At 39.8% G+C, this 13,287-nt stretch overlaps 1 protein-coding gene across 7 annotated transcripts in view; it reads right to left on the bottom strand.

The window, feature by feature from the left end:
* FER (FER tyrosine kinase) overlaps positions 1–13,287 on the bottom strand; it is a 151,590-nt gene that overhangs the window by 84,652 nt on the left and 53,651 nt on the right. The window contains exon 11 of one of the 7 annotated variants that reach the window (XM_085528491.1): positions 4,703–4,794. The exons of the other annotated variants lie outside the window; for them this stretch is intronic. Coding sequence (XP_085384617.1) covers positions 4,738–4,794 — 57 coding nt within the window. The 3' untranslated portion in view covers positions 4,703–4,737. The remainder of the gene's footprint in view (positions 1–4,702; positions 4,795–13,287) is intronic. 7 annotated transcript variants of the gene reach the window in all.

The raw sequence follows: 13,287 nt of genomic DNA, 5'->3' as shown, positions 1-13,287 counted from the left end.
AAAAGATGAGCACAATAATCTTTGTTCTGAGGTTTGATGAGGAAACTGGTCCTCAGACATTTTAATAAAAATTATTTCAGTAAGGTACAAGAGCTCTAAGATGAAACTAAACTGGAAGAATTCCTGGTAGTTATTACAAATGATATATTCAGTGAACATACAGATTAAAAAAGAGTAGACAGTAACTGCAAGAGCATTTAAAACACTCTTATTTATGTAAAGTGAATGCTAGCTTCATTTCTGCTAAAAAAATATGATTTCTCTGATGAAGTATCAGAACAATATTCATCTTAAGGCCTCAAATGCAGATATGGTGGAGAAGATTTTTTTTCCTCTTAGAACACTACGGGCATCTCACATGAGAATGAAGTTTTGTCACTTACAAGCAGGAGTTCTTCAAAGAACCTCTAGAGAGAGAGGGTCATTTTCTGAAAATGATACTCTGCATTAGTCACCTCAGCAGAGGAGATGTTATTTAGGAGGTCTGAAAAACATGCAATACACTTAGCATACAACAGCAGCTCTGGCTTGCTTATTGATATGCAAATGTACTAATGGCAAAACCTTTACCATGAATGCCCTCTCTGCAGATAATAGCACTTACTGATCATCTGTAATTTCATTAAAGGAGTGGTAAATGTTGTTGTATCAAAAACCTGAATGTATGCCAGAACATGCCAGAAGACCCTGAAACCTTGAAGCCGAAACACTGAAAGATTTCTTCCCCCTACCCCACCCCTCTCATCCATGACAGAACTGGGAATCTCAGGAAAGCCAGGTGTACAAAAATGGAGAATCATTCATCCTGTGCAAAAAAAGATGGTATTCTGAACTACTCATATGGTATCTCCAGACAGAATTGATTGCTGACTGAACATAAGTAGATAGTTCAAGCTCAGCAGACCAGAAGAACCTTTGGAAGAATAATGATTTACTTTTTCTTATTTTGTCATTGTATGTATCTAGAATTAGGGGCAGCACTGCGCAGAGCCATGAAGAGTAACAAAGTTATTAAAAATTAAAGCATTTAAAGCTAATTAAAAGTACCTAAAGTACACAGTGAAACTAATTAAACAACTCAGCTATTCAAAAATCATTCACAAATAAGCTAGTATTTTCTGTATTAAATAGCGGTAACACCTTCCAAAGCAACACGCATGATGCATAATTGATGTGTACACATTATAAAACTCCGCATCAGATGTAAATTAATGTTCCACCTTCCAAACTGAGGGGTAGCTTAAAAAGCACAGATCTGCCAGCATGAAATTTGAGAACAGCTCATTTGGAGATGAAAGGTACTTCACAGGTCATACTAGAATCCTGATGGCTTGATACAGAAAAGGACAGTGATAACACTCCAGAGCATTTCCTCATCCTCTGAAGACCTGAAATGCCAGAGCGCCCTGTATGAAATGTGAAGTCCTTACATGGAAGAGTCATGGAACAATTCTCCTTTTTTGTGGTTTTTTGTTTTTTTTTTCAGCTACTTACTGAATTTTTATAAAATTTGACAATAAAACATCACAATGAAGAATGTGATCAAATACAGAAGCTTCCCACAAAAATTTCCACTGTCGGTGCTGTCCAGAACTCAAATGAAGATCCCATGCAGACTGATACATCAAAGCTCACATGCCTCTGAGGAAGGAGCCGGATCAGATGGCCCTCCTGAGTTCCCTTCAAATCTACATTATTCTGCAGTTCTACAATATTCAGGAAGTGGACACACATCGGATTACAGAAGGTCTACATCTTATTCCCTATTCTGCTCCTTCCCTGATAATTTCTAGCACAGCTTATGATTTTGAACATGAAATAAACAGTGACCTGATGCTTCCAGGAATTTTTAGACCTTGTTTTGAAAAGTAACCTAGAGTTCATTACTGACCTATGTGAAACGGAGCACTGTTGCGACAATCCGGTCTACAAAATTGCAACTACACCATATGAAGTTACTATCAAAAGCTGCTAAGTAATATATCTACTGAAGGTTTTCAAAGTCTTATATTTCAGCCCTAAGGAGTTAAGGTTAAAAAAGAAATACAGTATCACGTTTTGATTCCTTGATTCATTCTGAATGACTATTGGAACAGAATATAGAGTTAAACTGTATAGATTGTACTATATTTTCTGTTTTAATTAGAGTATCGAAGGACCAATTACTCAAGCTACACATGAAATGTCAGCAAAATGTCACCTTCATCCTCAAAATAATTAGCAAATCTTTCTAACACACAAATATGTATTAGAGGGCTTTACAGAAGCAGAGTACTTTTAATGGTGACCAGCAATAACATTTTTAGAGACAAAGGACATTTTAATTATTATATACAAAACAAGGACATTTAAAAAAAAAAAAAAGATTTCACGCAATTATCATCAAAAACTTCACCCGCTCAACATACATCATGTAAGTTCAGACACTGCAACCTTCCCTGGCTGCTTTGTGGAAAAGTAAACTAATCAAACAAAATTATTTGCAAGGCAGCCAGAGAGGTCAAAGAATAAGCTTGGGCTGGAAGGGACCTCAAAGATCATCTACTTCCACCTCCTCTGTCGTGGCCATAGTTGCAAACTGCTAGATCAGACACTAGATTGGTCTACCCAGGGCCCCACCCAGCCTCCAGGGACAGGGCATCCACAATCACTGTGGGCAGCATGTTCCAGAACCTTGCTTCTCTCTTTGTGAAAATTTTCCCCACATCTGAAGTAAATTTCCCCTCCTTTCACTTAAAACCATCTCTCCTTGTCCTATCACCATCTACCTATGTAAATTGCTTTCCCTTCCTAATTGTAATTTTCCTTTAAATATTAGAAGGCCATAATGAGGTCTCCCCAGAATCCTCCCCAGAGAGAACAAGCCCAGCTCCTTCAGACTGTCTTCACAGGCTGGGTGTTCCAGCCCTCTGGTCATCCTTGTGGCTCTCATCTGGATCCTCCCCAGAAGATCCACACCTTTCCAGAGATGGGAGCCCCAAAACTGGATGCAGTACTCCAGATGGGTCCAGAAAGTTCACAACAGAATTCCTGCTTCGCTAAATAGAAGTATTTCTATACGACCGATTTCTAACACATCTCCTTCAACTGTCCAAATAAAGATACAGAGCAAAAAAGAACTGATTTCAGTAAAGGCAATTTAAGAAACCAATTCAGATTTGTGAAGGCTTACAGCCAAATCTGGAATTAATACATATTTTCTGAAAAATGAAGGTTCAATGCTAATAACTTCCAGTTCCTCAGGAAAAAAATAAGAGGCAAAACTAACATTTGATCCTACAAAAAAATCAGTATGTAAATGTGCAGATATGAACTGTCCCCCTTGTTTCAACAGCACTGTCATTACTCTACTACTAATACTAAAATACTACTATTGATTTGAAGTACAATTATCTTGTTAATTCTAATATTTTCATTTTACTAGTTTCAAGTCATTAAAATGATCCCAATTTGAGTCTGTAGGGCATTAGCAATGCTGAATACAGTCATAACATGATCCTTCTTTTCCCACTGTTACATCACAGTAATAGAGCCCTGAATATGCACACAAGACGTCTCTAGCTACAGTCCTGTATAAATAAATTAAGAATCTAAAACAGACTATACTGAGTAGTCCCAATTTTACCACAATACCTTGTGTTCACAAAAGCAAGAAAACCTAAATCATTCCATATCCTGATGCAGCTCATTATTCAAAAGACCATGATGATGTATTAGCCATTGGTCATAGTTAACATCTGCCAGTCACAATTTTACTCAACATTCTGGCTATGGTGCTGCTTTACCTGCTTCTGAACATTTTCATCCTCCTAGACCAGATATAATTTTTAACACAGAATCCAGTTTATAGTTCAGCAGTTACATATAAACCCTTCTGTTTACTTGCTCGCTAATAATGTCAGAATAAGCAATCAGGGAATCAAGTGGGATTTCATGAAAGTGACTTGAAATGTCAAGAACATAAATTTAAAAACAGCATAAAGCTCAACATACATTAGAAGGGAAAAAAAAAACCACATTAAAAGAACATAAAAATTGCAAAGCAAACCAACAGCGAAGAAGTTTTTTTATTACTGTCATCTAAACATTACAGTCTGTCAGAGAGGTATTAAAAGCACACACGCTTTAATAGCCAGAAGTACATGTGCATCCACAAACCATTTAAAGTTTACACTTCCTCAATAGAACTGTTAGGTTTTAGGTAATCAACAGACAGCTTATCTTTTTAAAAAATCTGATGTGTAATGCACCAAAATGACAAATATTACTGAAGGAAAAAAGTAACTTCATAATAAATTTGAATTAATGAATATGCTTGGAATAATCTCTACTGACCTATGTTCAGGAGCACCATCAGAACAAGGCAATATAAAAAGTTTAGTTAAAGACCACTGTATGAGCTAATAATATGAAGACAGAGGCAAAGAACCTCGAGGCTACCTTCAGCATGAACAATTTTACAGTGCAGCTGGCTGAAGGACCAAACAATACATACAGTGCCCCACACAATTTAGCAGATTAATCAAATGTAGCACATCTTTGCAATGCGGTTACATGAGAGCAGGAGCGCTGAGCCTCTATTCCTAATGGTCTCTGCAATGGTTAATAGCTGATATACAGAAATGGTGCTGACCATTCACACGTGGCACACGCACACACCATCACACCTCTAGAAAGCAGCACACATGCCAAAGAATGTCACCTGGAACTGGAAATGATCTTCACTAATCACGAACTTCAAGTAACAGTTGAAGGCTTGTCATAACTACGTACTTTCAGAAGCACTGTCAGTGCCTTCAAGAATGAGGGCATTTTCAACCAGATATGGAAAAAAAGAATAAAGGAGAGAAAAGGAAAAAAAATAAATAAAGAGAAAAGAAGAGAAACAATATACAGCAGGCAAATTCTGTCTCATTATTTCTGTGAGTTCCCTAAAGGCTATGGGAGTTAATGATTACGCTAAATCAGTCCAATCACTATGAAAAAGATTTAAGAAGCCAAAGACAATTCCAGCAGAGAATTACTACTTTCCTTCCAACACACACAGAATCATCCAGAAACATACACTGGATACCAACATGAGACTTCTGATCAAACCAATCTTCTGTGTAAAATCTTCTGTGTAAAAATGTTCCTAATTCCAGGGATGATTTTGAATGAAATTACAGATCCCCCAGCGGTATGCAATGCTACAACATTAGAATGAAGATTTCTTCCCTAAGGAATACTGAGAGCTCTTGAACTATTTTTGGCAGCTAAGGAGAAGTACGTGCATTCTCCTTTTTTCAGAGAGGGTATAGTAATTCATCATGTAAAACATTCTGAACAAGCTACTTTCCTCAATTCCTCTCAAAGTTCACTCAAGGTTCATTCGTAGTTCTAATTTCCGCCTTCCCCAGGACAGTTTTTTTGCTCAATACTTTTTTCCCTTTTTTTTTGTTTGTTTGTTTGTTTGTTTCCCCCCCAGATAATATGCTGACTTTAAGAAACATTCCTAAGTTGCTCTAGAGTATTAACTCTTATCTTACTACACTGGCCCACAGTGTCAGAGGCGGATGCTTGTAGTATGGCAGTAGAGACTGAAATTTCCCCAGCAATACTCCATTGTATTTTGATGCTGTGTGATAGAGGGGCATCAGACATTGAAGTGCATATGAAGCAAAGATATGTCACCGACATCCTCCACTTTGCAGAAAAAGCTGCACCCTTTCATTGATACGCACTGAATGTTCATGGAGAACAAACAGTGGATGTGAACAGCTGAGTAACAGCACATTACCTCCAATGGTGAAAACTTTATGAGCATGGCATGAAGGCTTGTCTTTTAGCATCAGTGAAAATACATAACTAATGGTGGTCACTATATTGAAAAATAGTGTTTTGCAAATTAAATACCGAATAATGTTCTTATGCTCCTTATATCTATTGCAGTTTCCATAGAAATACACAAGAGATGATACTTTCAGAGCAAACTATGTATAGCTTGATTCCTAGTCTACCAAAACATTACTGCCAGATTAATCTTTTACTTCAGAATTTTCCAGGTATGCTCAGTGGAAAGAGGCTCAGAGGCTTCATTATCTCTTATCTCGTAAATTCTGTGCTAGTCAGTAACATCCAGAAATCAGGACAAAGTGTGATGGGATTTAACTGTCTCTTGCCTTAATATATCTGTGGATTGCCCTTTCTTTGATGCGTGTCCATCAGGAAAGTGGGATTTATGAAAAGAAGAAAACGGAATGAGAACATAGCCTTACAGCAATAGTTCACTCTCCACATCTGCTACAACCATCTGACATTTGGAGCATTTTTGCTTCATGTTAAGTTCTGTCCATGAGCCAAATACACAAGTCCCAGCTAGCAAGCTTGAAAAGCTGCCTAAAGCAAAAATCATTAAGTTGAACTTCAGCTGCCCAGGAATCCAACAGCTGCTTATTTACAAGTCTTATACAAATTAATAGGCACTATTTCTACAGGATGACAGCACTGTCAATGTTTCTTATGCTGATAAATAAGAAAGAGGCTAAGGGTATCAATGTTGCATAGACTTACACTGGTCCTGTTTCCATTTTTAAGACATTTTACAGTCTCAAATAAAATGGTAGAAGTCTGCAAGTAACTGTGGACAGCTCCCTTACCCCTTCCTAATAAGTGGGTTCTTATATAATCTTAGTTTTATACAAACATAATGAGCCACAAATCAGCAGGAAATTACTTACATGAGAGATAAACAAGGCATCTGCTTGGTACTGCATTACAAAGCACAGAAATGCCTCGATTCTTCTGAGTCACTAAGAGAAAAAAAAATATTTTCTATCTATACCATCAAGCTTCTTGATAGTGCTGTCACAGAAGCTGCTTCCCTGCATCTACTTGAAAGTCCTGCATGGCCTTACATGATAAAAGAAAATGAGAGGCCAAGGAATCGTAGAATCTTTCCAGCTAGAAAGGACTTTAAAGGGTCATCAAGTCCACCCTTCCTGCAATTAACAGGGGCGTCCATGGCTAGGTCATGTTGCTCAGAGCTCCTTCTGGCCTAACCTTGAATGTTTCCAGCCTTCCACCACCTCTCTGGGCAACCTTCTACTGCCTCACCATAAAAGACTTTGTCTTTATATCCAAACTAATCTCCCCTCTCTACATTTGAAACCACTTCCCTTTGTCTCATCACAAAAGACCATGCTGAAGAGTCTATCTACTTCCTTCTTATAACCCCCCTTTAGATATTGAAAGGCTGCTATCAGGTCTCCCTGGCACTGTCACTTCTCTAGGCTTAACAGCTCCAGCTTTCTCTGTCTGTCCTCGTAGGTACTGCATACCTTGGACTGTTTTCGTGGTCCTCCTCTGGACGCACTCCAACAGGCGCACAGCTCTCCTGTACCAAAGACTCCATATCTAGATGCAGGATTCCAGGTGAAGTCTCAGCAGCATTGAGGAGAGTGGCAGAATCACCTTTCTCAACCTGCTGGACATGCATCCACCCAGGATGTGGTTGGCTTTCTGGCCTGCAAGGGCACACTGTTGACTCATGTCCAGTTTACCATCTGCCAGTACCCCAAAGTCCTTTTCACTCAATCCTTACATCCCCCAGTTTGTACTGACAGTGAGGGTTGCCATAACCCAGGTGCAACACCTTGCACTTGGATTTGCTGATCCTCGCAAGCGTCTCCTGAGATCACTGTTCAAGACTGTATAGGTCTCTCTGGATGGCATCCCACCCCTTGGATACAGCAACCACACACCACAGCATGGTGTAATCTGCAAACTTGCTGAGATTGCACTCAGACCCACTGTCAATGTTATGAAAATGTCAAAATGAGCACCGGTCTCAGTACTGTGCAGTGAAGACTGAGGCAAAAAAGTTGCTGAATACTTCACTCTTCTTGTCTGTAGTTACCAGCTTGACAGTGTTGCTCACTAGGAGGGCATGCTCTCCTGTGCCAGTCCATGTATCTATAAGAAGCACTTCTTACCTTTCTTTGCATCCCTTGCCAAGTCCAGTTCCAGCTGGGCTTTCTGACTCCACTGCTACACAGTCTAGCCACATCCCTATTCTTCTCCCAGGTTACCTGTCTGCTTCCACTGCCTGTGTATTTTCTTCTTGATCTCATTTGACCAGCAAGTTCCAGCGCAGCTCTCTTGCCATATTTTCCTGACTTCCTACATCTGGCAACAGAGAACTCTAGTGCCCAAAGGAAAGCTTCCTTAAAGATCTGCCAGCTCTGCCCTACTCCCTGGTCCTTGTGGACAAGTTGCCAGGGGGTTCTGTTCACTGACTCTCTCAACAGCTGGAAATTGGCTACCCTAAAATTAAGCATCCTGATTTTACTCTTTACCTGTTTGATATTCCTAAAGGGTTTGAACTCTGCCACTGCACGTTCTCTACAGAACGGGCAGCTTTCAATCCTGATGTCACTAATCAGTTCACTCACACTGCTGAGCAACAGATCCAGCATTACAACTCCCTGTGGGGCTCCTATTACTTGGCTCAAGAAGTTATCCTCAATTCATTCCAGGAGCCTCCTAGACGGCCTACAACTTGCTGGGTTGTCTTTCCAGCAGATGTCATGAAAGTTCAAACCCATAACAGGACAAGGGCCTGTGACTGCAGTGCCTCCAGTAGCTGGAGGAGGAAGGCTTCTTCAGCAGTCTCTACTTGATCAAGAGGCCTAATATTTGACGCCAACCACAAGAATCCCTTTGTTGTCTCTGTCTCTAATGCTCACCCACAGAATTTCAACTTGCTCATGGCCATCCTTAGGGGATAGTTCTTCACACGCTATTCCTTCCTTGATGTAGAGGACAATGTCTCTGCCCCTCCTCCCTTGCTTGTCCCTTCTGAACAGTTGGTAGTCATCAACAGCCACGTTCAGTGGGAATCATCCCACCAGGTTTCAGTGATGGCAACTACATCACAGTTTTCCAGTGACACAATGTCTTCCAGCCTATCCTGTTTATTTCCCAAGTTGTGTACACTGCACTACTGTAGAAACACGTCAGCTGGTAGCAGCTCTTGTCACCTTCATGCAGGATAAGTCCTTAATTCCTTTGAAGGATTTGCCTGTTGCTTACATCTTCTTAAAATGCACCGGGTTGAGGGCCCCAGGAGCACTCTGTCCCTTTAACTTCATGGTTATGTGCAGGATCACTATCACTCTTTACTTCAAAACTAGCTCTGCCAGTGAGCCCAGGTAGCTCCTGGTGCAATTTGTTTTCCCCTCTATGAACTAGGTGGACCCCATTAGCAGCCATCAAGCCAGGCACCAAGTAAACTGACTGATAGTCCAGGTGCCTTCCATACCGACAACCAAACTCAACCAGAAATCCTTTATTGAGCACATGCAGAACATGCAGCAACTTTGTACAGCTGCTCCTTAAACAGCAAGGCTGGCAGGTTTTTTGGTTAGCTCACATGCTCCTAAAGAACATGTGTTAGGGTATTTCTACATCACTGTTATATTTTACCATCTTTAAAAACAAGAAAATCAACAACAACAACAACAACAAAAAGAAAGAAAAAGAAAAAGCATCACTTCAGATTACTTAACATTAGGAAAATGAGAACAGACATTTCTACGTCTCATCTAAGTTCTTAAAACATAGATGACAAAACTTTTTAAATCAATGATGAAAAATGATGATTATTCAGTCATAACCAGTCTCTGGCTTAAAAGCTTGAGCTCCACCTGCTGACAAGTTTTTTCAGATTACAGAGCCAGAATACCAAGTCTTAGTTTTACTAACGGCTGCAGCATAATGCAAAATCACAGAATCAACAAGGTTGGAAAAGACATCCAAGACCATCCACTCCAACCATCCACCTACCATTAATGTGTCCCCATGTACCTTAGTGCAACATCTAATGTTTCTTGAACATCTCCAGGGATGGTGACTTCATGAACCATGACTACACTGAAACAGCGTAGTAATTCACAAATTATTGTATTCTACTTAAAAGACAAGTAGTTCTCGGAAAAAAAAAAACAAAACAAAACAAAACAACAAAACAGACAAATGCTCTAAAATACTGTTCTGTACTGTAACAATAGTTCTTTCTATTCCTATACAGGAAAACATACATTAAACTGGAATACAGATTCCACTATATTGTTGCTAAACAACATTGTTTACTATTAGGATTTTTTTTATCTGTTAAATCTAATGCCAGGCTTTTGCGGTCCCTGAAGATTTCCTTTCTGTACCAATTTTCTAGTCAATACTGATTTTCTAAGTATAACCTCTTAAGATGAAATGCACACCACTGCCACACATTTCAGTAAGTGTTACACTTGCATTGCAAAGTTCCAAATATTGTTGATGTCTTTATTTCTAATCAGAAGATCAGATAATACTGAAGTTTTCTTGTTATTTTCTCTGTTTTAATTGGGGTAGATTATTGTCACAGTCTTAAAATAGCAAGAAAAACATACCTATACTAAGAGAAATGACAATGTATTCATTGACTAAACAGTGATAATCTAGCACAAGATTCCAGTTAACTTCCGTGACAGTGACGTAATCTATAGCAACTTTGATACTACATCTTTTTGGCATAAAGACAGCTGTTTTAATAGAAATAACAAGCCATTTCATAGTATTTATCTCCTTCCTACAGATATTAGAGGCAAATCAGAAACACAGGAAGCTACACAACAAAATACAGGTAACCTAACCCTATCTACAAAATCATGTCAAACAGCATTTTAGGACTTCACTACTTGTGAGTCATGCAGTACTATTATGTATTCTAACAGATGGAAAACAAAACAATTTGAAAACTACCCCCTTTTGAAACTGGCTGCGCATGCGTGGCACCAAATAAATTCTTTATGTAAAGAGGTCTGCAATTTTAAACAAAATTATCCAAAAAATTCTCAAACATCAAAATGTATTCACAACATAAGCCAATAAATAAATAAATAGTCATTACTAGGAAAACAATTTTCAAATCATGCATTTACAACAAATTTTCCTAGAAGAGCAAATATGTGCAATCAAATGTAATATCAAACTACACAGACTTTAGGACAGCACACTTCAAACTCTTCAGGGGACTGCTTGGCAGGGTGACATGGGCAGAAGCAGTGCATCCCAAGAAAAAAAGAAAGCAGGCAAGAACACCAGGAGGCCTCTGTGGATCAACCAGGAGCTCCCAGACTTAATTAAGCACAAAAAGAAAGTCTACAGGGAGTGACAGCAGGAACAGGTTTCCTGGGAGGACTACAAGGAAGTTGTTAAGCAGCCAGGGATCAGGCTTGGAAAGTTAAAATCCAGATAGAATTAAATTTAGCCAGGGACATAAAGTGGAACAAGAACAAATTCTACAGGTACGTAAGTGATAAAAGGAAGGTCAGGGAAGATGTGGGCCCTCTCCAGAAGGAAACTGGAAAATTGGTGACAAGTGATACAGAGAAAGCTGAGGTGCCCAATGACTTTTTGCTTCAGACTTCACTGGCAAGCATCCTAGCTGCACCAATCAAGTTGCAGCAAGCAAAGGTATGAGCCTAGAGAAGGAAAATCTGCCTACTGTAAACGAAGATCAGGTTCTTGGCCATCTAAAGAACCTGAAAGTGTGCAAGAGCATGGGACCTGATGAGATTCATCCATGGGTTCTGAGGGAACTGACAGATGAAGTTGCCAAGGCACTGTCCACCAGATTTAAAAGGTCACAGCAGCCTGATGAAGTTCCCGCTGATAGGAAAAGGTGAAACATAACCCCCATTTTCAAAAAGAGAAAAAAAAGAAGATCTGATGAACTACAGGCCAGTCAGTCTCATCTCTGTTCCTGGCAAGATCATGGAGTGGATCCTCCTGAAGGCCATATTAAGGCACACAGAAAATAAAGATGAGCTGATTGGTGGTAACCAATATGGCTTCAACAAGGGAAAGTCACGCCTGACAAACCTGATGCCTTCTATGACAGAGTTACAGCATCAGTGGATAAAGAGCAACTGATATAATCTACCTGGACTCATGCTAAGAATTTGACATTGTTCCACATGACATCCTGGCCACCAATTGGAGAAAGATGGATTTGATGGATGGATCACTCCCTGGATAAGGAATTGGCTTGATGGCTGCATTCAGAGTGTTAGTGGTCAACAGAAGCGATGAGTGGCATTTCTCATGGACTGGTGCAGGGACCAGAATTATTTAACATCTTTGTAGGTGAGGCTGACAGTGGGATCAAGTGCACCTTCAGCAAGTTTGCAGACAACACCAAGCTGAGAAGTACAACTGACACACAAGAGGGAAGAGATGCTATCTAGAGGGACCTAGACAGGCTTAAGAGGTTGGCTCATGACAACCTCATGAAGTTCAGCAAGGCCAAGTGAAAGGTTCTATATTTGCACTGTGGCAATCTCAAGCACTTACAGGTTAGGCTGAGAACATCTTGAAATAAGCCTTGTGGGGGGAAGGACTTGGGAGTATCAACTGATGAAAGAGTCAACATGAGCCATCAATGTGTGCCTGCAGCTCAGGCTGAACTGCATCAAAAGAAGAGTGGAGTGGACAGCAGGTTGAGGGAGGTGATCCTGCCCTCAATGCTTGTGAGGCCTTATCTGGAGTTAATAATCCTGGGAATTTTAAACAGGAGGGGAATAGACAGTGACAGGGGGAATGGTTTTAAGCACAAGGAGGGAAGGCTTACATTAGATGTTAGGGGGAAGGTCTTCACAGAGAGAGTGGTGAGGTGCATCCCAGACAGGCTGTGGGTGCTGCATTCCTGGAGGTGTTCAGAAACAGTTTGGACGGAGCCCTGGGCAACCTGGTCCAGGTACTGAAACTGTAGGCTGGTAAACCTGCCTGTCGCAGCGGGGGGGTTGGAACCTGATGATCCTTAGCGCCCCTTCCAACCCAAGCCATTCTGTTTCTATGATTACTATCTCCACACAACTGCATAAAATTAAGAGAAGGATGTCCCAAAATAGTAGCCAAATACTTTTTTAATATTACATAGAATCTCTTAAATTAATGCAAGTTTATCTTCATTACAAGGAACCATCTAAAATTAAAAGGCCATCTAAAAATGAGCTGCAAAAAATTGGGTGTTAGCAAGTAAGAGTTAAAAGGAATTATTACAGCATGTAATCAGTATCAGTTAATTTCTCAGTGACATAATGTATGCAGTAATTCCAACAGCTTTTATCTGTTAGCTTTCTGTCTACAACTGGGAACATATGGCTTTAACAAAGCCAACAAAATTATCAATAACTCGTAGTCACGTTTATTAAATCCATTTAAAGATTTACACTTTTAATTATAGAACAGTCTAATGAGAAGTTA

Source organism: Coturnix japonica, chromosome Z, assembly GCF_054131305.1.
Source record: "Coturnix japonica strain WE chromosome Z, WE-NBRP24, whole genome shotgun sequence".
Taxonomy (NCBI): Eukaryota; Metazoa; Chordata; class Aves; order Galliformes; family Phasianidae; genus Coturnix; species Coturnix japonica.
Note: the sequence above shows the minus strand (reverse complement) of the source record. Positions and strands in the feature narration are given on the sequence as shown.